The sequence below is a fragment of the Vipera berus genome, assembly GCF_964194415.1.
Source record: "Vipera berus genome assembly, chromosome: 1".
NCBI classification, from domain to species: Eukaryota; Metazoa; Chordata; class Lepidosauria; order Squamata; family Viperidae; genus Vipera; species Vipera berus.
Window position 1 is genome coordinate 319,834,218 of NC_138202.1, and position 24,906 is coordinate 319,859,123.

Here is a 24,906-nt window from a genome sequence, read left to right on the forward strand (position 1 = left end):
CTTAACTGCATTTTTTTTACTCCTAATTCCTGACCTCAAAATGGTGACATGAACATGTTTTCTGCAGTCCCATATACGCTGTTTGCATGAAACAATGAACCCCCAATCAATCAGCTACACTTTAGCTTAGTATCTTTTGCAAACTGAATCTGTGTAATTAGCTTATAGTTTAGTTCAGTAATGGCAAATCTTTGGGGCCTGGCACTTTGGAAAATGCCTAACTTGATTCCGCTGGCTCCGCCAAACAAGAGAAACCATTTTCTATCTCATCAGTTAGGCCACCCTAAACAGTGGCACTTGGTAGCAGCACTGAGGCTGGGCCTGAAGCTGAGGCCCAGGCCTCGACTTCAGCCCAAGTGCCACCACCAGACGCACAAGCCTTGGGGAATGGTGCAAATTCACCTGTGGCTCAGCAGTCCCTAGGTTATGCTGTGTGCCACTTATCTTCAGACACTGTGTGGAAAGCATGCTGTTCCCATGTGATTTTCAGAGGCTCCAGAGGCCATGCAAGAGCACAGCCCTCTCACACAACTTCTGGAGGCTGTATGAGAGCACACCCCATTCTTGTGTATCCTCTGCAGCTTCCAAAAATGGCATGAAAATGGGGCATGCTTTCAAGAACAGTTGTTGTTGGGTGTTGGTGAATGCTGGTATATAACCCAAAATGTGGCTTGTGACTTTTGACACACGTCATAGGTTCGCCATCACTGGTTTAGTGTATCATATATACCAAAATAATTCTTCCATTAACATCTATCTAAAACCATAGACCTAAAAATCTTGAAGTAATCTATATAGTTTACTCACCAAAAACAGATAATTCTCAGATTATTTCATTGTTTCTGCTAAGTATCTTTACTATTTGCTAATGTAGCATTCTGTATACATTGTTGCTTTCAGTATAATCCCAATGTATCTTGCTATTCCCTTCTGTATTTGCAAAATGCATGTTTTTGCTGTCTCCTTTCCTGCTCCTGTTAGATCTTTGATTATTCATCATTTCAACAAATGCATTTTCTCTGAAGTGCCTGATCAGTCTCTGAAAGGCCCCTGAGAATTTAGTACCTCTGCAGCATTTTTCAATACTGCATTTCTAAAAAAAATTAAAACTTTATTTTAAAAATAAAACTTTGCTGTTTTGCTATAAATAGCAAAATGATCAAAGGGTTTATTAAATCCATATTATACCATAGCCAGATAAAAGCACAGGATACTTTATCACTGAAGAATTTTAGATATTGCTGAATTATAGCTGCACAGTGCTAGATCTAATTGAATGAAAGCGATAGAATATGTACTAATTTCTGCAACTGTGAAAATCAGTTATAGTTTCTAAAAATATAAAACATGATCATTTACCATCGACTGAAGTACAAAAAATTGAATTTGAGGGTTTACGGAGTGGGAAGTTACACAGTTCAGTGGCTACTGTATACTGATTCTGCTGGTAGATGAATAGAACATACAGCACATTTTATCACCCTTGATGACAGAAAGAGTTCCACTATATCTAGTTAGATCTCATTTGATTTCCACTGGAGCTATGTAAGAAGTCAAGAGATATTCTAGGTGATTTAGAAATTTTCAGAAATATAGCCATTTAAGAAGAGAAGACAGTCACAGTGTAAAATCAGTGTTCCGATTTCAAACAAACATGCTTCATTTGTTCTTTATATAACAACTATTTCTGGACTTTCAAAAAATAATGTTAAGCCATCATCAAAATTAGAGCCAATTTGGTGTAGTAGTTAAGGCCTAGCCCCGCCTTAGGCATGAAAACTGACTCGGTGATTTTGAGCCAGTCACGTTCTCTTAGACCAACCCACCTCATAGGGTTGTTGTAATGGGAGAAAGAGGAGGAAGAAGGTGTATTATGTATGTTCACTGTCTTGAGTTACTTATAAAGGTGAAATAAAAATCTAATAAGTAAAATCAGATGCCATGTAACTCAATAAGAAGCATCAGAAAGGTTTGAGCTAGATTTTATTTCACAATTGCTCTGTGCTATTATCCTCCTTCAGAGAAGACAGCAACTTTCTCGGCCATGAAATCAACCAATGTAGCATGATGTAGTGCAATGCAACAATGCAGACAACTTAAACATATGGTTCACTCAATAAATACCTTGCTATAGGGCCTGCAAAACGATGGGCTGCTTTTAGATATGGCCTTCATTTTATAGTTACCTTGTTCATTAAGAAAATAAAAAGGAGTTCAGGGTCCCTATAATCAAATTTTTCATTGATGTGTCCTATATTTTTCCACTGTAGCTTCCATTTACTTTTATTAATAGAAAAAAAGTCTATAAAGGAGGGAAAAATGAAAGTGGTAATCAGCAACCTGGAAGCATCTATGGATACAAGTCCAGTTGGTGGATAAGTCACAGAACAGGTGTTATACCACTCTTAAGAAAACAGAAGAGGATTTCTCTGATCTCCAATTCTCAGATCTTCCCTTTAGGGGACATTGTTCCTGGGAAGGGCTTTCTAGGATATATTCAAATCAACCCACTTAGGAAAGTCTGAAATTATTCCATGTCAAGCTGGAACAAAGGTGATTAGAAGTATCTTATACATGGCTAAAAGAGATAGCCTCTTGCCCAGAAATTAAATTCTCTAAGTAAGTACTGTACGTAAAACTATGACCTATGCCCCATCCAGCTACAGACTGCCACTCCAAATTCATTTCTAGATGAATTCGGAACATTTGAAATACCAGATGGGACTGCTGAACAGTTGCAATTTCTTATGGATTTTAACTCAACTGTGCATGGACAAATTTCAAAGTCAATGAAGCAGATATCCATAGATTCTTCCACTGCCAGTTCCCTCCAGGAACATTAGAAAACCATACTACTTTTCCATGTTCTTGTTTTTCCCTATTTCCCTAAGGAGGGAACGCAACTTCTTAATGCCCTCAGGGAAAAGAAATGGGTCATCAGGTCAGTTCTAGAGTAAATTGGGAAGTGCATTCATCTCCTTCAGGCTTAGAACTGCCATCTAAATTGGATTCACTGGATTACAAATCTTGTCAGAAATCCATGCTGCTTTCAATCTGTTCTCCGGATAAACCATATCTCATTGCGACGATTGGGTATACTAGGGTTCTCATATGCAGCCACCAAGTATGTTTCACGGAGCACATTATCTGTCGAGCCCAATAACTCCCAAAGAAAGTGAATCTCTCGCAGGATTGTCTCCGCAGTAGCTGGCCCATAAAACTCCCTTTATAGAAAGTTAACAACAAAATAATTACATAAATATATTGTGTTTATCATCTGGTTTCCTTCCCATCTATCCACCATTCACCTACCCATCTACCTATCCATCAGTCGATGCAAGGTTCCTAATCTTTTTTAAAATATGAGAAAAACTGGCCTAACAAAGAGTCAATTTCGCCACCAGATCCTTTCCTTTTTCCATTATATAACCAAAGGCATATTTTCCTTTACATTGAAACTATTTTCCCAGGCATGCATACTCTTTTCCCTACTTAGAATGAAAAGGAAGTCGATTCCTACTCTACTTAAAAGGCTGTTTGCATCTAAAGCATAGCCAAGTCCACCAGGACTCACCTGGTGATAACCTGAAGTGGTGATCTTTCTAGGATTTGGATTTCTGGATCCATGGGGAGAGGAGGATTAACCTGAAATTCCTGAGGAAGATAATAAGCAGTGATAACTTCTTGGACCAAATCAGTACCCTCCTTATTCAGATGGATCTCATTAATCACAGGTACTGTCATCCCCAAGTGCTGGCCTGGATAAAGATATAAGTAAAAATACCAGTTATGAAAGGTAAACCTAAGGAAATCCATTCCTTGTTTTTCAAAACCCCATTAATCCTGGTCATGTAAACTTCTACATCTCCCCATGACATTTGCCTGTACATACCTAGGGAATTCTCTTTGCAGATGTATCTTATAAGTTTCATGAAACTCAATGAGATGCTCTGCTCATACTTGAGTTCTCCTTTGGTGATGCATGCCCATTTCCCAGCAGGGTATAGACGTTCCTCATATGCTGTTTCTTCACACTGAACCAAGAAGGAAAGAACTGATTTTACTGCCAGGGGAAAAAATATCAACAGTGTAACAAAGTTTATGAGTTTTTAAATCTAGATAATTACATTAATTGAGTCAAATTTGACATCTTTACAAATTATATAATTTTTTGGAAATGTTGGTATGTGAATAAAAGCTACTTTTTCACATTTTTAAAAAAATAAATACAAATTTGAGGAAATATTTAACTATATGTAATGTTAATATTCCAATGCACACCGGTATTACTGATGTAAATGTTTTAAGTAAAATCTTCTTGTGCATGTTTGTGTGCACGTGTTTGTATATATGTGTTTATCCATTTTATTGTGCATATTAAATGTAAAATATATCTGTCAGGTTTCTGACGTATGGGCTTTTCCTAATAATTCATTTTAATTTTTATCACTTTAAGCTGAAATTGCAAAGCATCTAAAAGTAGAGATAGCTTATCTTTTGTTTTTCAATAGTCCCTTTTAAAAAGACGTATGTTTCTGAGGAAGACATGGTTAGTAACAATCTATACTACTCATTTGGTCCAGAGGAATCCCAAAAGGCACCATGTGTTCTTAATATAAGCAAACTGAAGCAAAGTTAACACAAGCTACAGGTATAACTGTTTTAAGAACATTGCCATCATTAAAACTGAAATAGTAAACAGTAAAAAAAGCAGATTCATGGGAAAGAGTATAATGCAACTCCTACCCATCATCCTTTGGGCTACGACCCTAATATGGTAAATCTTTCCAAATGGTCAAGCAGCCTGACAGGATTTGAATTCTGAAAATTATTAGGCTGTCTTACTCTGGAATAATTTGCATGGCAGACTGTTTAGACTGTAGTTCTCTACTGTTTTACTGCAGATGGCGAAATTTAGTTTTGAGTAGAAATATAATAGGCTGTATCCTCAATATCACATCCAAAAGATAAATTTGGTAGAAACTTAATGATGACTAGAAGTATAGTTTGGGTGAAATCATGGACACTTAAGGAAACCAGTAACATTTTATGATTTTATGCTACAATTCTTCCTCAGTCTATCCAAAAATATGACAATCAGATATATTCATATATTACGTTATTCAGAAACAGTAGTCTACGCCTGTTAGGCAATAAATATTTACATTAATATGATTGCTTACCTTCTCATGCTGTGATAAAACAGTGTAGGGCACAGGTTCTCGCACATGGTTATGGTGGGTCATCTGTGCTATTGGACCTGCCATGTCTATTGGAACAGTTAATTGGGAAAAATTAACTTTAAGGACAAAAGCATTTGTACACAACTGCATTTCTAAATAACCTTCTACTTAAAATGCTTTTCATTAATTCATATTTGTGTGTTCCAGCCTCCAACCATGCATAATAAAGTGGTTGAGACTTTGAGTCTGTGGGAATTGGGGGGGTGGGGGTTAATGCTAGGTTCTAGAGAGAGAGAAATTGCTAAAACTGTCTGGCAGAGTAGAAATAAGCAAGCTGGACTTTGTCTATCTCATACTGTAAATTCTTCTTTACCTGAGTACTGGAGTGACAACACAAAAGTCAAGACAAAGAAACACTGGAGTTCCTTTATTCCATTCTAGAGTTCACAGCACTATTTCTCTTGGTCTTTGGTCTGCAGCAACAAAAATCCATCTTTCCTTCTTCAAAGTAATTAAAGAATACTAATAGTAAAGTAGTAGTAGTAATTTTTAGTGTATACGGTGTTTAGTGCTTGTAAAATACTGTACAGGTAAATAAGAATACTGTATAAGACATTTAGTACCAATGATGTTTTCTGATGATGACTCCACTGCTGTGCTGCTACAATTACCATTTCAAAGTAGCCGACTTAGTCATAATGGTGTTGCAAACCAGCCTGCATTTGTCTTTTGAATTGATGTGCTCTGCAGGGAATGAAGTTCAAGCACTCTGCCACCAAGACATGCCCCAGTTGCAAAATGTCAGACAGCAACTTGCTTTGAAGGAAAAGATCTCTTCCAATTCTTCCTATATCAGCTGCTCCTAGTAGAATTGAGGGAATTCCTCCACATTTTGTGATTTGAAGTCTTCCAATCCTCTCCACCAACAATGCATGCAAGGTTGGGGATCCATTGCAATTTATCAGTTATTCAGGAAACAATTACAGTAGATGAATAGATGACTACCTACAATGCAGTTGCAAAGTAGAGTTCCTCCAGCATTTGCTGATGAATAGAAATTGATTTAATTATTTCATAGACTATAGTGAGATTAAGAAACAAAAATTTGTGGTAATATTAAAAATATGTATTGTTATTGTTGTTAGTTGCGAAGTCGTGTCCAACCCATCGCGACCCTATGGACAACGTTCCTCCAGGCCTTCCTGTCCTCTACCATCTTCTAGAGTCCATTTAAGCTCACACCTACTGCTTCAGTGGCTCCATCCAGCCACCTCATTCTCTGTCGTCCCCTTCTTCTATTGCCCTCAATCTTTCCCAGAATTAGGCTCTTCTCCAGTGAGTCCTCATTAGGTGGCCAAAGTATTTGAGTTTTAGCTTCAGGATCTGGCCTTCTAAAGAGCAGTCAGGGTTAATCTCCTCTAGGACTGACCGGTTTGATCGCCTTGCAGTCCAAGGGACTCGCAGGAGTCTTCTCCAGCACCAGAGTTCAAAGGCCTCAATTCTTCGGCGCTCAGCCTTTTTTATGGTCCAACTTTCACTGCCATACATTGCAACTGGGAAGACCATAGCCTTGACTATACACACTTTTGTTGACAGGAAAAATATGTATAATTAACATGAAAGAGGAAAAAATAAAGACAATATTGTATTAATATATAATTAAGTCAACAAAAAATGAAGTACTGAGATCTTCTAATTTTTACAATATACTTTAAAATCGACAGAGAACACATTTTTTTAATCTTCAAACTTGAAACCAGAAGATAGTCATAACAAAACAGGATCATATAGTCAGTCCTCAAATTCTTAAGCACTAAGACAAAAAAGATCTGTCATTCATCCTTTTTAAACATTTAGGGGAAGGGGTCCAATAGTCACGGAACATTGGTGAACTGTATATATTTAACATTTCTTAAAGCTTCGACTCACTTCCATAAGTTCCTGCATCATCTTGAAGGTGTTGCTATCAGACCTTGGTCCATAAGTTAAGAAGGTGGTGCTGGATGGCAAAAGAGGGATTTTAAGATATGGGTGTATCAACTACATTGTCTCAGAATGACCAGCAGTGTAGCTGAACAACAGCAGGACACTGAAGACCAGATTCTGAGAGGCAAAATATCACACAATGTAGAATGCAACATAACGAGGATCGGTTCTCCAGAAATGGGGAACTGGTTCTTCTTTTTCACAGCATGAGAGTTCTAAGAAGCATGGCTTTGATAACATGATAGTTCCCTGCAGCATTGCCACATCTCAGGAAAAAAGTGACACTTGACTGTCTTGAAGCCCAGAATATTCCTGATTCCTTCCATCCATTTCCAGAATGGTCAGTCTCATCAATTTCGTATCGGCTTATGTCTTTACCCTTCATACTTAGTTAGAACTCTGCTGGATATTTCTCTGCTATTTTGTGATTCACCAATGCTACTTCTCCTATTAGTTTGATATTGCAGAAGACATAGTGCTGCCTAAGTCTTTGAAATCAGGCCTTGCTGGGCACTGACCACATTCAGCATCTCCTGCTGCAAACTGCCTATAAAGCTGTAGCATTTTCTTCCAGATTACTGATCTACTCAATAGAATCTTCTTCTGGGCTTGGTTCTGTACCAACACTTTAAGGATCTTTTCCATATTTAGGGATCCCATACAATGACACCTTGACATTCTTGAGATGTCCTCAATACAACACTTGCATGGATGTTGGCTTTTCTTTATGCAGTTGACAATAAACTCATTGATACTGTAATGGTGCTCAATGGATGTCTCTACAAGCAACATGACTAGCAGCTTTACTTTTTCATTCAAGCCCAGCAGATTGTGAGAACTTTTGCCACTTTCTTCAGCAGTCTGTTCATCAGCCCTTCAAGGGAGGCCAGATCAGGAAACAAAGCAAGGATTTCAGGAATGCTACTGTACTTCACTCTTATAGATTATAATAAAAGCCTGCCAGAATATCCCTCTTTATTTCCTTATACCAGGGGTAGGCAACCTTGGCTCTTTTATGACTAGTGGACTTCAACTCCCAGAATTCATGAAGTGCACGAGTCATAAAAAAGCCAAGGTTGCCTACCCCTGCCTTATACCAAACAGAATTAACATAATTTCCAAATCAAAAATATTGTTTTTCCTCAAGTTATTTTGAATATCCTTTTCCTTTCCCAGGATTGAATAGCTGTTTACTTTCCCTTAACTGTTGTTCCATTCCTTCATCGAGATTATCCCTGTAGTCCACTTTAGTACTATCCACTTGCTCATTTTGATATAAACATTTCCAAAAACATATGCAAGAAGAGGACACCCATATAATGGTTACTTAGGTGAGATGGGCAGCATAGGAACGTAATAACTGGAAGACAATATGAAGATTGGAGGATGTGTGGCAAGATTAGGGCTGATGGGTTCTGGAAAGATAGGTGGCAGATATCTGGGAAAGTTATGTGGATGGAAGTTCAATGCATCCTTTACGTATATGCATAATGGCATTCTCTCTGGAACTCCAGAGCAAAAAAATGCAGATATACAAAACTCATTACTGCAGATATTGAGGTGTGGTATTTTAACCACAAATATGCAGAAATGCAGATAATACAACTGCCAGTCACAAAGACTACCTGTGTCTATTAAAGTCTTCATTACACTTCTACCAACTGCCTTCATTGGGAAAACTGACATATTCTTTTTTATTATCTAACAAATTTTATTAATTTTCCAATTTAATATCCAAGTATTTAGAAAGCAACGTGGTGACTGGGTAATCAATAGTTCAGTAACAGCTTTTTAGTACATATCTCATGTTACATTGTTCAAAAATTCCTTCTCTATTTCCCATTAACATGCTTATATATACCCATATCCAGTTTTTAAAGTTTTACCTAATTCTTAATTTCTAATTACAGTAATCCAATTTTAACCTTTAACATCCATAATATTTAAATTTCTGGTAACCCGAGTTTCCTTTAATTCACTAGACAAAAGTTATGATATCTAAAATACACATATTACTTACTTAAATATATTATTTTATTTCATAAACATTTTCTATTTCTCATCCTAGTACCTCACAGCTTACTAATAGAGTAACCTTTATTGTCTCAAATCCATCATCTATAATAAGCCAGTTAGTCCATTATTACACACACACACACACACACACACACACACACACATTTCCCTTCATCTCCAGGTCTCCCTTTAGCCCATTAGTTGAGATTTTAGGATCTCTCTTAGTGAGTCAGAAGGCCCTATTTTTTTAAACCTAACTCTAGCTTTCTTTTTTCTGCCAACCAGGTTTCCATACCAATGTCTTTAAGTTATCAAGTAGGTCTCCTTTCATTCTGGCACATGTTATTTGAATCAAAGGAGACCGTCTAGTCATCAATTTTTCGAAAGAACTGGTCCATTTGTAATCATTAGGTTGTTGCCCTGGTAGTTCAGGTCTCGGTGTTTGTTCCAATGTTTTTATCTTCAATTTGGTCTGGTCTTCTTCTTCCTCAAGTTTCTTCTGGTTTAGGTAAAAGGTCATGTCCAATTTTATAATCATTGATTGGTTATCTAGGTTTTCAATGTGCCGTCCTTATTGAACTTTAGCGTCCTCTGTTTTGATATTACTTTGTTCCACTTCTGCTACTTTTTGGGGTGTAGGTTCTTTGGTTACAATCAGGATTTGGTTGTCAAAATTTTCAATATATTGTTGTTGTTCCTTAAAGTCCTCTGTCTTGGTATTGATTTATTCAGCTTCTGTTGTTTCCTGGGTTGTAAATTCTTTAGTTGGAGTCTGGGTTTCAGTTTGTAGATTCAAGCTGGTGCCTTTATCTTTCAGTCTGGGATTTTTTCAAGTATAAGTTTATAGTCAAGCAAAGTTTGTTGCTGGTGCCCCTCCATTTCTGAAATAGTGGAGGCTAATTTTTTAGACAAGAGTCAGTGAATGTTCACCTCCACAGTTCTTAAGAGTCAGTTTCAGCTGCCAGCTGCAGTTTTTTATCTTTAGATAATACCAAGGACAAATCCAAGTTGTAAATAGGTCTCTTTACCAGGGATATTCACTTGCTATACTAGGCTTCACCACAAGATGTCCCCGGTGGCATTTTAAATCCTTTTCAGAAGGGCTGGAGTTTTATCCAGTTTAGGTTCTTTTCGTTTTCGTTTTCAAATAGTTAAAATAACCAGTTCCCATGAAAGTAAGAACCTTTTGGGTTGCCAGATCTAAGAAACATATAAGTCCAATTACTTAATTATATTTTTTCAGGACTTTATCTCCCCAATGTAGGCAGCCGCTGCCATCTTAGAGGGCGGGAAAAGAACATTCCCTTCCCTCTCTCCGCACAGGGGGAAGCAATTTCAAAGAGCTTTTGCAGGAAAAAATACTTGGGGTAAAAAGAAGGTGGATCTCACCCAGTTTCTCCGCGGTGCTTTCAAGTGCTTAGTTGTAAGTTTGGCCTCAGCTGGAAATGGCATTAATGATGGGCCATGTAAATGGCCGATCTTTTCTCTGTCAGTCCGAAGAGCTGCTCTGGATCAAATGGAAGGGCTTCTGCCCTTCCGCAATCAATTGGAAGGTCCTCTTCCCCGCTTGTCACCCCTGCAAGATGACTTTCAACCCCTTCCAGGGGTCCCCCGGCAAGAGAAAACCAGACAGCGGGAGGAGCGATCGCCCTGCATGTCTGCCATTGCCGCAATCTGGAACCAGAAGCCCTGGAAAACTGACATATTTTTAATAGGTAACACAACAATAAATAATGGTTCACCTGAAAGATGGAGGGAACACTACGGGATTTCTGGGATAAAGACAGTGAACTGACGCACCTCCACTAAAAGCGGAGATGATGAATGCAGTGGAATAAAGAGCTGGTGAGCAGACTGGCTCTTCATAATTCCTCTCCAGACAAGGAGAGGACTTAAGATCACCCACAAGTGCTCCATACGTCTGCTCCTTGCAAGGAGACTGCAATACAATAGTCTGTAGCAGGTTTAAAAGTCTGGGAGACAAGGGAATAGCTACTTTTTTTGCTCAAACTGTGGTTGGTGCCTTTATGGGTCAGTAGATTCATTACAGTATTCCTTTTTGTCATCACTTTCAGAAATTGTTAATGTTTTTCCACTATAAGGAATTTTTGGATTAACAAGTTTTATGGCACTGAATTTCCTTCAATCCTTACAAAACAAGTTTTAAATATAAATGTTAAGTACTTCGAAAATATTTTGAAATAAATAGCAAAAGGTTGATTAAAAGTTTGATTCTAGTAAGTTATAAATGGACCAAGGATCCAGATGAATTTGAAATAAGATTTTGCAATTATTTAATTAATCCCATGGGAAATATTTTGTTTTAAATTTTCTAAAAAAAAATAGATTGAAACTGAAGACTAGGCATTAGAGGAAACCAGAAGGAACTAAAGATTAGAATGAAAGGATAAGAACATTTAAATTTGACTAATACAAAATGGAGAAAAATATTTTAACATATCTAACTGGACATACTGAAGGATATTTTGAACAACGGTTAAGTTAATTTTAAGTGTCTGCCTCTATAGATATACCGTGTTTAAAAGATAGAAGATGTTTAAGACTAATGTGGATTTAAAAATGGCAGGCTACAAGAATGTCATGAAAAATAATGCTGCACTAGATATACAAAAGAAACTAGCTGATAATAATTAAAATGTATACAAAAAACAAACCAAAAGAATGATCTGAATAATTTTCCTATATTGGATTTACAAAAAATTGTAAAGCTTTGTTAGGGTTAGGATTGTTTTTAAGGTTTGGAAGAATTTTATGAGAAGAGGTAAAGAAAAAAAATAAAGTTCTAGATATTCTTAGAAGGGACTAAAGATCAACATAGTTAAAAGAAAGAATATAAAGTTGATTGATTTGATCAAGGTTAAAATAGATATGTTGTTATTTTTGTTTACCCTTAATGGACTTTTGCTGACCAGAACCAAATGATGAGACTTTAAGGATTTAATTATTGATATATTTATGGTAAGAAGAGATCATTTGTTGTATAAGAGGTGGTAAGTTACTAAAATTGTTTAATACTTATTGTAATGAAGGGGAATTAATTTCTTTATATATTTCTTCTCTTTATTATATTTATATTATTTCTTTTCTATTTTTCTATTTTTTCTACACTTTCTATTTCCTCACTTCCTCAGTATTCACAAGGAAGTGGGACTTTACATGGGTTATTCCTATTTTGTGGATTTCCTTAACACCCAATGTTTGTCTTTTCAAGTTTAATGTCATTACTTGGTTTTCCCCCAGTCTATTTTTGTAATTGATTCTCAAAGTTTTCTATTATTGCTTTAAATCAGTGGTTCTCAACTTGTGGTCTGTAGGTGGGGGAAGTGCTTAGTCATCACAGGGATCCGCAAAGGCTTGAAGAAATGTTATAATTTAAATCTTAGGTTTTAGTGGTCTCTGGCCATGGTCTGTGGTCACAAAAGGCATTTAAAGGGGGTCCATGGTGAAGAAAAGGTTGAGAACCACTGTCTTAAATTATACATTATTGATCATGAGTTTAAATCAGTGTTTCTCACCTTAGCAACTTTAAGATGTGTGAACTTCAAATCCAAGAACTTCCCAGCCATCATTTTAAAGTCCATGCTTCTTAAAGTTGTCAAGGGTGAGAAATACTCCTTTAAATGAATAGATTTTGTGTTATTTACTATTTTTATTAATTCTGGGTATCTTTTAGTAGAAACTTGTTCTGTACCAGCCTACTACCGGCCCTGCAGAAAAGGCAGGGACAACCCCTTTACAAGAAGGCAAGAGGCTGGAACTAAGCCTGCCAAATTTATGGACACAAAGGCAAACAGAGCAAAACAAAACATGAACCATGAAACAGGAGCTATTCAAACGGTTGCCTTCAGCAAACCAGCCCTCCCACACATTCCCCTTTTAAACAGTTCAGGGCGTGGCTTCTCTCTGCCTCCTTCCGAGGTGCTCCATTGCCTTCCTCTGTTTACTCCTGCTTGACTGCCTCCTGCGTCGGGCGTCCTTGAACAGGGCCAGCTGTGGGTCATCTTCATCCACGCTGTCAGGCTCACACAGCTGGGTCTGCGTCGTAACCAGATGAGAGGGGCCTGGCTGAGGGCTCTGCGGAGACTCAATACTATCCTCAGCAAGCTCTCCAACACCCCCCTCCTCCTCCTCTGAATCGTCCGACCCAACTGCCGAACCCACAGGCTGACCCTGAATCACAACAAAACTGAGATTAAAACACTGCAAATAAATAAATTTAAATCAATATCAATTCTTTTATACAAATTGACTTTGCCCTGTAGGTGAAAAATTTCTACTGTCTCTCCACTTTGCAAGTGCAGTATATCAATATGCAGCAAATAAAGATTCAATTTTTTGCCTTGAGGAAGTACCACTTGATGAGTGTTGGCTACTGTTTCCCACAGAGAAAACAGCCTATTTTGTTCTGTTTCATCTTGTTCTTGTTCTTCATCCTGGATCTCATCATCCATTTCATTTAGTTCTTCAAGGGTAATACGAGCCATATTAACACCTCAGCTTCTGCAAAAAAATTACAAATTATATTCTCTGGATTGCTCATGATAGCAAAACAATGGTTTCATATCATTTATAGACAAAAAACAGTTTGGAGGGCAACCTCCTCCTTGCTTGTGAGATTTGTGCTATATGGAGATCAACACAGAAACACTTTTTAAAAAATAAAAGAGTAACTAGTACAAATGTCAAATAGTAGGAAAGCTAAGGTGCATAGGTTAAATGAATGCTTTCAAATCTTAGGAAACCAAGAAAGCTTTCTACTCAATCATTTGGTTAAATCTAAACCCAAAATAAACAAAAGAGAATGTGTGCCGCCTCCTTTTTCTAGGTCCCATGTTGTACAATATATTTATAAATGATTTGAGACAAAAATATATTATCTAATTTGCATAGACCTTTGATGATAATTTCAAAATTCTGAAGGTTCATGTATCAATATATCATTATATTTCTGTGGGCCCTGTTTTATTAATGTTTTTTTATAAGACTGTCTTAGGCTGGATTGTTGTTTTATATGTTTTTACAGATTTTCCAGTTTTGTATGAACCCAGAATCATTTAGAATTGGACAGCTAATAAATTTAGATAGATAGATAGATAGATAGATAGATAGATAGATAGATAGATAGATAGATAGATAGATAGCCGATCAATCACTGATGTGAAATGGTTGGGGCACTGGGCAAATTGCTCAAGTTGTTGAATGAGTTGGTTCAGAAGCCAGAACAAGAAACAGTGACTTAAAGTTTGGTTGGATATAGGAAAAAATTATAACAGTAAGCCCTGTTCAACTGAAGTTGTATAAACAAACAGAGGATGGACAGCCACTGTTGGAGATGACATAGTCAGCAGAATTAGCCTGCAATACTGCATTCTAACCACTGGGCTACCATGGCCAATTGTAGATGGCATTATATATTTGAATATTTCTCTCTAAAGAGATTTTCTTTTTGTGAAATATATTAAGAAGGAAATCTATTCTTTGAAATAACTCAGGGCTCTACTAATACATTAACTCTCTGGAATGCATTTAAGATAACCATTATGAATTCTATAATTGCTTTTGCCTCAGCAAAAGAGAAAGTCAAAGAGTCTGTAATTTCATACAGTTACAGAAGACGGTTAAAGATCCACTTTTATTAACACCACTAATGAATCATATCAAGCATTTATAGCAGCAAAACCTAAATTGGAGCTTCAACACTCAGAATAATTTGAATACTTCGAAAAATGTTAATCAGAAAATATTGGAAATCAGTAATGAAAGCTAAAAAGTAATTGGGTTATCATCTGAAACACACACAGAATTCAGGCCAATGATGGACAGTTATTTACTAAGATAGAATCTGTTAATCTCATTTTTATGATTTTTATACTCAGCTAACCAAGCACTCCTATAACCAAATTATCAATCTTCTGATATCACATTAAAAAATCACTGACATGACAGAGACATTGCAGTCTATGAAACTACCGTAGTTGAATGGCACAGTCAGGCCCAAGAAACCAAGAACAATACAAGGAGTTACTTCCAAGAAGTTTCTTTATTGTTGCTCATCTATAGACAGAAATCTTGCCAGACTAAGCAGGCATTTATCTGCATAACTACCACATACACACTGTGAACAGCTAGCTAGAGGGAGTCTTGCCTTGCTCATTCTGCATACCAAAGATTCCAACTTCTTTGTGCTTTCTGGGAAAGAGCCCCTCCCTTTTGTGATTCTGGCTTATATTCCACCATAGTCACAGAACTTTTACTGATTTATTGGCACCCATATTGTTAGAAATGTATAATTATTTAATCTTTCCATTTCCATTTATTATTTCATGAGGCTTTATATTACAGTAATATTAAAGCCTCAGAAAAATCTCACAAGATGCACAAGCTGGAGACTTTGTACTTTCTTCTGTTACTGTGGGTGCAAAAGTATTAACTGCAATAATAGCCAGGAAACTACAGTACAGAAAATAATTCCATCTATAATTCAGTCTCTCAATCTGCATTTGTTAAACAGACAAACATTTGACAGTATCTACCTGGTGAGTAATGTTATGGCTATTACATATGAATATCACATCTAATTAATGTATCTTCTAAAAGGGATTGCAATATAATTCCTATTATATATTTTAAATTGATAACTAAAACAAAAAAATAAAAATATCTGAAAATAGTTTATTTCCCACATTTATTTTGAAGCAATATTGTTTGACCTTTTACTTGTACTGCATGTATGGACATTTATATAGAAATAAGTGAAGATGAATGTGCAAATACAGGCTGCCTGCAAAAGGGTCAGCATCCTGGGCTGCTGGTGCCCTGTCCCTTTAAGACCTCTGTCTATCCACCCCAACTGGTGAATATAAAAGCTGAGCAGAGAGGGAACTAGGGATGATGGTTTATGTTCCTGTGGGAAACCAAAACAGCCTGAAACAGTCTAAGGCAAACAGAAGAGTGAGTGTTCTCCAGAAGTAGGACTCACAAAGAGTAGTACAGGTAATTCTTGACTTATGACCACAACTAGTCCAAAATTTCCATTGCAAAGCTAGACAGTGAAGTGAATTTTACCCCATTTCACAACCTTTCTTGCAACAGTTGTTAAGTGAATCACTGCAGTTGTTAAGTTAGTAACACGGTGATTAAGTGAATCTTTTGTTAGGTCACAAAAGATGATAAATTGACCCTGGGACATTGAAACCATTATAAATACTTCTAGTTGCCAAGCATCTGAATTTTCATCATGTAACCGTGAGGATGCTGCAAGGGTCATAAGTTTGCAAAACGGTCCTAAGTCACTTTTTTCAGTGCTGGTGTAATTTTTAACGGTTGCTAAATGAATGGTTATAAGTTGAGGGCTACCTGTAGTAGAGGAACAGGAACTATAGTAGAATTAGGAAAGAGTGGTATAGTAAACAGTGCGTACTAGCCTTTGAGTACTTGTGGGTATGTTGCCTCAAGGCCAAATGTGCTTGTGTTGGCCCTCTGGGGTTTTAGAGACCACTAACCTGGGTGTACATAAAAGAACCAGTAACATTTGTTTTTATTTTTCATTTCATAAGAGGGAAACACACAAATATATAATATGAACAAATAACTTATTTACTGATACATCTATACTCTTTCTAGTAATGTTGAAACACCTACAATATACTGTATACTGAATACTGAACACGCTAATCTTAAGCATGTTTCTGAATTTCAGTTCGTCAACTTCCTATGTAAGCATGCCCTGAATTACAGTCTTAACTGTTTTAGAATATTTTACATATGTGTACATAATGAGAAAATAAATATCTACCTTAAATATTCAATATATACAATAACTTCATATAGCACTTGCAAATTCTGTAATGGTTTTTAATCTAAAACCAAAACTTCTATATAGCTGAATGCATGCATGTATGTATCTGTGTATGTATATGTATAGTATATGTTTTATAAATAAGTGCATAAAATGCATACAGATTGGAAATATAATCTGTCAATACATAAACCAGCAGTATACATGAATTGGTTAGGAATAAAACTTTTAGTTGGATCTAGTCCAACTAACTCTTGCCACACAAATGCCAGTAGATTTGTCTGGCAAATTGAGCAAAACATGAAAGCAATACCTATGATAAACTGTTGTGCCATATAAATAATTATTAGAGAAAAGTTGTTTGATTCTGAAGTTGTATTTACTCATCCTGAGTACTAAATATTGTACATTATTTTAAACTCAGAATTATTAAAGCACATGTATAATTGCTACTGTCCTGCTATTCACTTCCTTTGGGAAACAATTTATTGCTAATTCATGTCAAATAAATGTTTATAGGTTTAACTTCAGCAAAGATGTATGAAGAACCTTCTTCTAAAATTTCCTATTTAATGTTACTTTACTTCCTATCCTAAAGAATGGATAAACATTTTGTGATTAAGATAATTTCCAAATGAATTGTTTCAAAATATTTTCTATAAACAAAATGTTTTGGAAAATTGGGAAGACCTTCAAAAATTCTAACGGTGAAATAGATTTCATTGTTATATATGGTTATTCTCCTTTATAATAAAATATTTATAATTATAATTAAAAATTCATCCATGAATTTTTAATTATAATTACTACCAACTATCAATTTGCCTTTTACAGTTCTTTTTTATGTGCCCCTTAGAATATTGCAGTGGGCGTGTTTTATTCAATTGGTAGCATTTGAGTGGCTGTGCATACCGGAATCTCAGATGAACCAGTTTTGTCCATCTTTAATTATGGGGGATGAGGTGTTACCCCCCGTTGATAGGGCTCGCAACTTGGGCGTCCTCCTGGATTCATGGCTCACTTTGGAAGATTATATAGGAGCCGTGACCAGGGGGGCTTTTGCCCAGGTTTGCCTGGTGCGCCAGTTGCGGCCCTATCTGGACCGAGATGCCCTACGCACAGTCACTCATGCGCTCGTGACCTCCCGGATAGACTACTGCAATGCTCTCTACATGGGGCTGCCCTTGAGGACCACTTGGAGGCTTCAGCTGGTGCAGAATGCGGCCGCGCGAGTTGTGATGGGAGTTTCCCGACACTCCCATGTAACACCTCTCCTCCGCGAGCTGCATTGGCTTCCGGTTGCCCTCCGGGTGAGATTCAAGGTGCTGGTGATGACCTATAAAGCCCTAAATGGCATGGGTCCGGGTTATCTTAGGGAGCACCTGCTGCCAGCATCAATCTCCCATTGTCCTGTGCGCTCCCACAGGGAGGGCCTCCTTAGGGTGCCGCCAGTCAGTGAGTGCTGGCGGGTTATCCCTAGGGGGAGGGCGTTCTCTGTGGGCACGCCTGCCCTGTGGAACGAGCTGCCTGTGGAACTCGACTGCCCCCGACCTTCGTTCGTTTTACCGGGACCTAAAAACCTGGTTGTTTGATTTAGCTGGCCTGGACTGAGGGGTTTTAAATTTTTAAATTTTAAATTAAATTTTAAATTTGGGCTAACGTTATCTAATTCTATTTTAATTTTAACTGTATTCTAACCTTTGTACTGTTTTAACTGTTTTTAACTTTGCCCTGTAAACTGCCCTGAGTCCTTCGGGTATAGGGCGGTATAGAAATCACCTGCTGCCGGCGTCAACTTCCCTCCGCCCTGTGCGTTCCCACAGAGAGGGCCTCCTCAGGGTGCCTCCGGTCAGAGAATGCAGGCTGGTGGCCCCCAGGGGGAGGGCCTTCTCTGTGGGCGCTCCGGCTTTATGGAATCAGCTGCCGGTCGAGCTCCGGATGGCACCTGACCTTCGCTCCTTCCGACGCGGTCTGAAGACCCATCTATTTGAACAAGCCGGCCTGGCCTGATGGGGATATGTTGGGGTTTTAATGGGGATTTTTTATATTGTTATCGATTGTTTTAGCTGGGCTATTATTTAATTCTTTTTAATTTTTGTATTCTGTATTTTTTATATGTGCCCTGTTCACCGCCCTGAGTCCTTCGGGAGAAGGGCGGTATACAAATATAATAAAACTAAACTAATTAATAATAATAATAATAATTTCCTCCTGCTATTTATACATTTTAGATCGGAGGGGTCAGACATAGGTAAATGCTATAACTAAGCTGCAAACTTTCTGGTATACTGTTCATTTAAAAAAACAAAAAACCACATTTTTAATGTTCCCTGAAACCTAGATTTCTATTTCAAGTAAGAGGGTGGGTGAAATCTTAAATTGTAGGAACCCAGACTCCTTTATTGAATAATGAATCTATCTCATTGACATTTGGGAATACTACGGCGACATCGTGCAAGATAAAAAAAAATTACCTTTTTCCTCCTAATTAGCTATCTCCTGCGTAACAGGCAGTTTCAACAGGGTAAGGGGCTAGCAGACTGAGTAACGGGGAAGCTGCGCCTGGTGAATTTGCTCCTGTCGGCTTGCGCAGAAAAGGGAGGTTTTCGGTAAAGCTCTTCTTTTAAGCCTTGTCGACCAAGGTGACAAGACGCTCTACTCTGACAAGCGGGGCTGGGACGGCAGGGGCACAAGCAACTTTAATCACGGGGCAAAGGAGGGGAAAACTTGGCGAAACACCGGTCGGCCCAAAGAGGACAGAGCCAGGCGCGGGCACGGCGAGATACCGAGGCAGACCCGAGGAAAAGCCGATTTCCCTAAAAAGGCGCCTCGGGCGACCTGTAAGTCGGGCGCTCTGGGAATCCTACCCAGGACGAGGGTTACGACCGACCAGGGAGGGGAACCTGACATCAGGCCCCGCCCCGGCTCCGCCCAGAGAGGGAGCGCGCCCAGCGCCAAAGGGGAGAGGGGACGGGGTCCGCACTCTACTATTGGGGGTAGACTAGAGAGAGGAGGAGGAGGAGGAAGAGAGGGTTACCTGGCACTTCCGGTACCTTTTCCGACCCGGAATGGATTCCGCCTGCTCAGGCGGGTGGGGGAGAGGGGGGGGAAAGGGGCGGAAGACCAAAGAGAAGAGGGTCGAAAGGGATGACGTCACCCCCGGGTAGATTGAAGTTCGGGCCTTCCGCCGGTTCTTCTAGTTTCGGCAGGTGGGGCTAGCTAGTCGTGGTTCTGACCGCAGCTTCCCAGGGCAGCGGCGAGCTGGAGCAGGGGTCTTCAAACTTGGCCTTTGTATGACTTGTGGACTTCAACTCCCAGAATTCCTCAGCCAGGCATGCTGGTTTAGGAATTCTGGGAGTTGAAGTCCACAAGTCATAAAAGGGCCAAGTTTGAAAACCCCTGAGCTGGAGCAATAGGCAGAGTCGACCAGAAGGGCAGCCGTTTTAGTTTCTTGAATCCAAACCGACGAAGAATTTAAGGAATTGCTGGAACGCAAAATGTTCTAGATTTCTTTGGGATTACAATACAGTGTTTTCAAGTAAGCATACAATCTAAACTGGAAAGTTCAGGGGAAACGAAGACTAATGTGTTGTTTTTTTTAATGGATAATCTCATATAATTACCAGAGGGTGCTTTTCGATACTATAATAAGAATAAGAAGAAGAAGAAGAAGAAGAAGAAGAAGAAGAGAAGAAGAAGAAGAAGAAGAAGAAGAAGAAGAAGAAGGAGGAGGAGGAGGAGGAGGAGGAGGAGGAGGAGGAGGAGGAGGAGGAGGAAGGGACCTTGGAGGTCATCTAGTCCAACCCCCTGCTCAGGGAGGAAACCCTATACCATTTCAGACAAATGGCTGGCCAGTCTCTTCTTAAAAACTTCCAGTGTTGGAGCATTCACCACTTCTGGAGGCAGCTTGTTCCACTGGTTAATTGTTCTAACTGTCAGGAAGTTTCTCCTTAGTTCTAGGTTGCTTCTCTCCTTGACTACTTTCCATCCATTGCTTCTTGTCCTGCTTTCAGGTGCTTTGGATAATAGCTTGACTCCCTCTTCTTTGTGGCGGCCCCTGAGATATTGGAACACTGCTATCATGTCACCCCTCACCCTTCTCTTCATTAAACTACACATACCCAATTCCAGCAACCGTTCCCTATATGTTTTAGCCTCCAGTCCCCCAATCATCTTTGTTGCTCTTCTCTGTACTCTTTCTAGTAAAATCAAATGGATCTGTCGTCCATAAAAGGACACTGGCTGCCAAAACTTTACCCATGTCGTACAAAAATGTGAACTGCTTAGATAGTGGTGCTTTCCGTGTTTTCTATTGTATTGTAACTAGATTAAAAAATCAGTTGATAACACCTGATCAGCATCTAATTGTTAAAACAGTAATGCCTAACCTCACTTTTGGTTGTAGGGACTTTTCTTACCACAACTTAGCAAAATACTGCAAAGCAAGACCTGTCTCAATACTGTAACTGCACACAGTAGTATTGTTTGGCAGTAAGCAAGACCCAAAGTTCTGGCCCAAACCATTACTGTAATTTGCATTAGTCTCCTTATAAAACTAACAATGAATCATGACAACATTTTAAAATTGGTTAACCAATTTAACCTATGTCTGGATTGCAAAAATTCAGTTAACTGCCAGATGGCACAAAGTGATAGAGAAAACCCTAACTCATTGCTGCCACTTACTAATCATTTACATTTTTATGATTTATATAAGCTAGGGTGAGCATTATTATTTTTGTATATACAACAGTGTGAAATCACAGCTGCAAGTTCTTTAACTAGTGTTAGCCTTCATACGCATTAAGTTCTTCCCAAGAACCTAGGATGTTGTAATATATCAACATAGTATATGTGTGGATCCAAGGAGCATGTCCTTTTGTAACTGACAGATGAAAAATTTGTCAGCACAGATTTTCTAAGTGCTGTCCAAGTTCTTCTGATATGGCACCCAGTGAGCCAATAACTATTAAGATCGCTACAGCTGGTTTATGTCATTGACTTTCAGCTATGATTTTCAGATGCTTGATACTTTGTCATCTTGTCCAATTCTTTGTCTTCTATCTATTCTATTATCCCTTGGTATTGCCACATCAATTATACACACTTTCTTCTTTTCAACCACAGTTAAATCTGGTGTGTTATGTGCCAAGACTTAATCAGTTTGTATTTGGAAATTCCACAGTATTTTAATCTGCTAATTTTGGACCACTTTTTCAACTCTGTCTTCCCAATTGTTCATTACTGGCAGGTAATTTTTATAAATGTATTGGTGAATCATTTCAGCAATAGTAATGTCATTGTTCATAATCAGTTTGTGCAATCTTTTTGCACTAGCTGAGTATGTGACTACTGTTTCTTCTTTTTTTATAACCATATTTTATTTTTTTATAATCACAAATTCTTAATATTTTATCAGCAATGTGTTGTCTGATTTAGCTTACAAATACATGTTAAACTCCTTTCTCTCTACTTTGTTTTTCTAGACATTGATAAAATGTATCCCATGTTCTAAAGCAGACATGTCAAACTCGCGACGTCTCATGACACTGCGCAACATATTGGGACAGTTTTGCCATTGCCGGCAATGGGGTGGGTACGGCTTCCAATTGACACCTCTGGCCTGCAGTTCTAAAGTATTCTGAATCTTCTCTCTCCTTCATTTTCAATGTACGTCTGTCCATTTCTGCACTGTTCAAAATTTTCCTAATTATCTCTTCCTCCGCTGGTACCTTCTTAATCTTTCCAATGTTGAACAAATACAATTCTCGCTGCTGTTAATACATGTAACATTAAATATGCACATTCTTTCTCATAATTTCCTGAAATTATAGCTAACAGAAATAATTCTGGCTTAAAATCTACATGCATTTGGGTCAATCGTGAATGCATTTGGGTCAATATAAAAGGGGGAAAAATGACATTGCCATAGGAAGCACATCATAATAGTAATGGGGGACTTTAATTACCTTGACATCAACTAGGAGACAAACCCTGCACCAAGTGGAAGATCAAACAGATTCCTGACAAACCTAGCAGACAACTTTGTCTCCTAAAAAGTAGAGAAGGGAACTAGGAGATTAGCCATATTGGACCTAATTCTCACTAACAGGGATGAAATGATAGAAGGTGTTGAAGCCACAGGAACCTTGGGGGGGAAGTGACCATGTAATATTGGAATTCAACATTATGCAAGCACAAGCAATAGAACACAGTCAAACTAGAGCCTTAGACTTCAAGAGAGCTAATTTCAATAAACTTAGAACTTGGGAAGGATTCCATGGATGAGAATCCTCAAGGGGAAAACAACTCAAGAAGCTTGGGAAATTTTGAAAGTGAGATAATAAAAGCCCAGTCTAGCACAATACCAACAAAGAAGAAAAATAACAGCTCTCAAAAGAAACCATCATGGCTGCATAAAGAACTCTGATAAATTGAAAGACAAAAAAGGACAAGTATAACAAGTGGAAAGAGGGGCACATAACTAAGGCAGAATATCAGCAAATAGCCTGAGCCTGCAAAGATGAAGTGAGGAAAGCTAAGGCTCAAAATTAACTTAAGGCTTGCGACAAAAGTCAAAAATAACAACAAAAAAGCTTCTTTCAACATGTAAAAAACAAGAAGAAAGTCACAGAAATGATTGGTCCACTAGTGGGAAAAAGTGGCAAGAAGGTGACAAGCAACAGGGAGAAAGCAGAACTATTTAACTCTTGCATCCGTCTTTACACAAAGGGAAGAAACAGCCCAACCTATTAAAAACAGTACCGTAAAAAGAGATTAGAAACACAAGTTAAGATAGACAAGAAAATCGTAAGTGAGCACCTGAACACCTTACACGACTTCAAATCACCAGGATCAGATGTATTACACCCCAAGGTTCTCAAGGAACTGGCAGATGTGATCTCAGAACCACTGAATATATCTTTCAAAGATCCTGGAGGACTGGAAAAGAGCTGATGTGGTTCCCATCTTCAAAAAAGGGGAAAAAATGGATCCAGGAAATTACAGACCTATCAGCCTGACCTCAATACCTGGGAAGATTGTGGAAAAGATAATCAAACAATGAATCAGCGAACACCTAGAGGCAAACAAAGTCATTACTAAAAGCCAACATGGGTTTGTCAAAAACAGATCATGTCAGACAAGTCTTACTGCATTAATAGAGGGAATCAAGATCACGTGAAGTGTTAATACCACTTTACAATTACTTGGTAAGGCCACACTTAGAATACTGCATCCAGTTTTGGTCACCATGATGTAAAAAAGGATGATGAGACTGTAGAAAGAGTACAGAGAAGAGCAACAAAGATGATTAGGGGACTGAAGGCTAAAACATAAAAGGAACGGTTGCTGGAATTGGGTATGTCTACTTTAATGAAGAGAAAGACGGGTGACATGATAGCAGTGTTCCAATATCTCAGGGGTTGTGACAAAGAAGAGTCAAGCTATTCTCCAAATCACCTGAAGGCAGGACAAGAAGCAATGGATGGAAACTAATCAAAGAGAAGCAACCTGGAACTATGAAGAAATTTCCTGACAGCTAGAATGATTAGTCAGTGGAACAACCTGCCTCCTTTTGCAATTGACTGATGGTGAATTTGTCAATGCCAATGGTGTCCAATGCCAATTTTGTCTTTCTTATCGACAATTGTTAAGTCCAGGATATTAATATGGCAGGTTCTTGTCTGTTTGAATTCTAAAGTCCCAGAGCAATTTAATGATCCCACTAGTTCTTTTCCCATTCTAAAAGAAGTGTGTTTCTTATATAGTGGTTTTGAAAGTATCTATGTATTTTATTCTTCCCATAACCATAGGAAGGCATGCCATCCAAGTTGTAGGTCATGCCCTTCTACTGTAGGTATAGTAATCTTTTATGTCTAAGGGTTATCCATTCTTATATCC

The 24,906-nt window shown here is 38.2% G+C and overlaps 1 protein-coding gene across 2 annotated transcripts; it reads right to left on the reverse strand.

Moving 5' to 3' along the window:
• Nucleotides 1-1,967: 1,967 nt before the first annotated feature.
• Nucleotides 1,968-20,063, reverse strand: LOC308669007 (heme-binding protein 1-like). 2 transcript variants are annotated; one of them, XM_081329409.1, is made up of 6 exons: nucleotides 20,042-20,063; nucleotides 13,546-13,706; nucleotides 5,184-5,269; nucleotides 3,893-4,034; nucleotides 3,575-3,758; nucleotides 1,968-3,224 (listed from the first exon to the last, which is right to left on the reverse strand). In XM_081329409.1, the coding sequence occupies exons 2-6, from the start codon at nucleotides 13,688-13,690 to the stop codon at nucleotides 3,050-3,052; spliced, it is 732 nt and encodes a 243-aa protein (XP_081185535.1). In that variant the 5' UTR covers nucleotides 13,691-13,706; nucleotides 20,042-20,063; the 3' UTR covers nucleotides 1,968-3,049. The 2 variants fall into 2 exon arrangements, with proteins under 2 accessions (XP_081185535.1, XP_081185536.1); XM_081329410.1 differs by lacking the exon at nucleotides 20,042-20,063 and adding an exon at nucleotides 19,479-19,661.
• Nucleotides 20,064-24,906: the final 4,843 nt, after the last annotated feature.

Bases quoted from the DNA above. Each gene is read 5' to 3' on its own strand.
- LOC308669007 (XM_081329409.1), bottom strand. From the start codon at position 13,690: ATGGCTCGTATTACCCTTGAAGAACTAAATGAAATGGATGATGAGATC. The intron at 4,035-5,183 runs GTAAGCAATCAT...TTCTTGGTTCAG, and splicing joins TTTTATCACAGCATGAGAAG to TGTGAAGAAACAGCATATGA. The intron at 3,225-3,574 runs GTGAGTCCTGGT...CTTTCTATAAAG, and splicing joins CCACTTCAGGTTATCACCAG to GGAGTTTTATGGGCCAGCTA.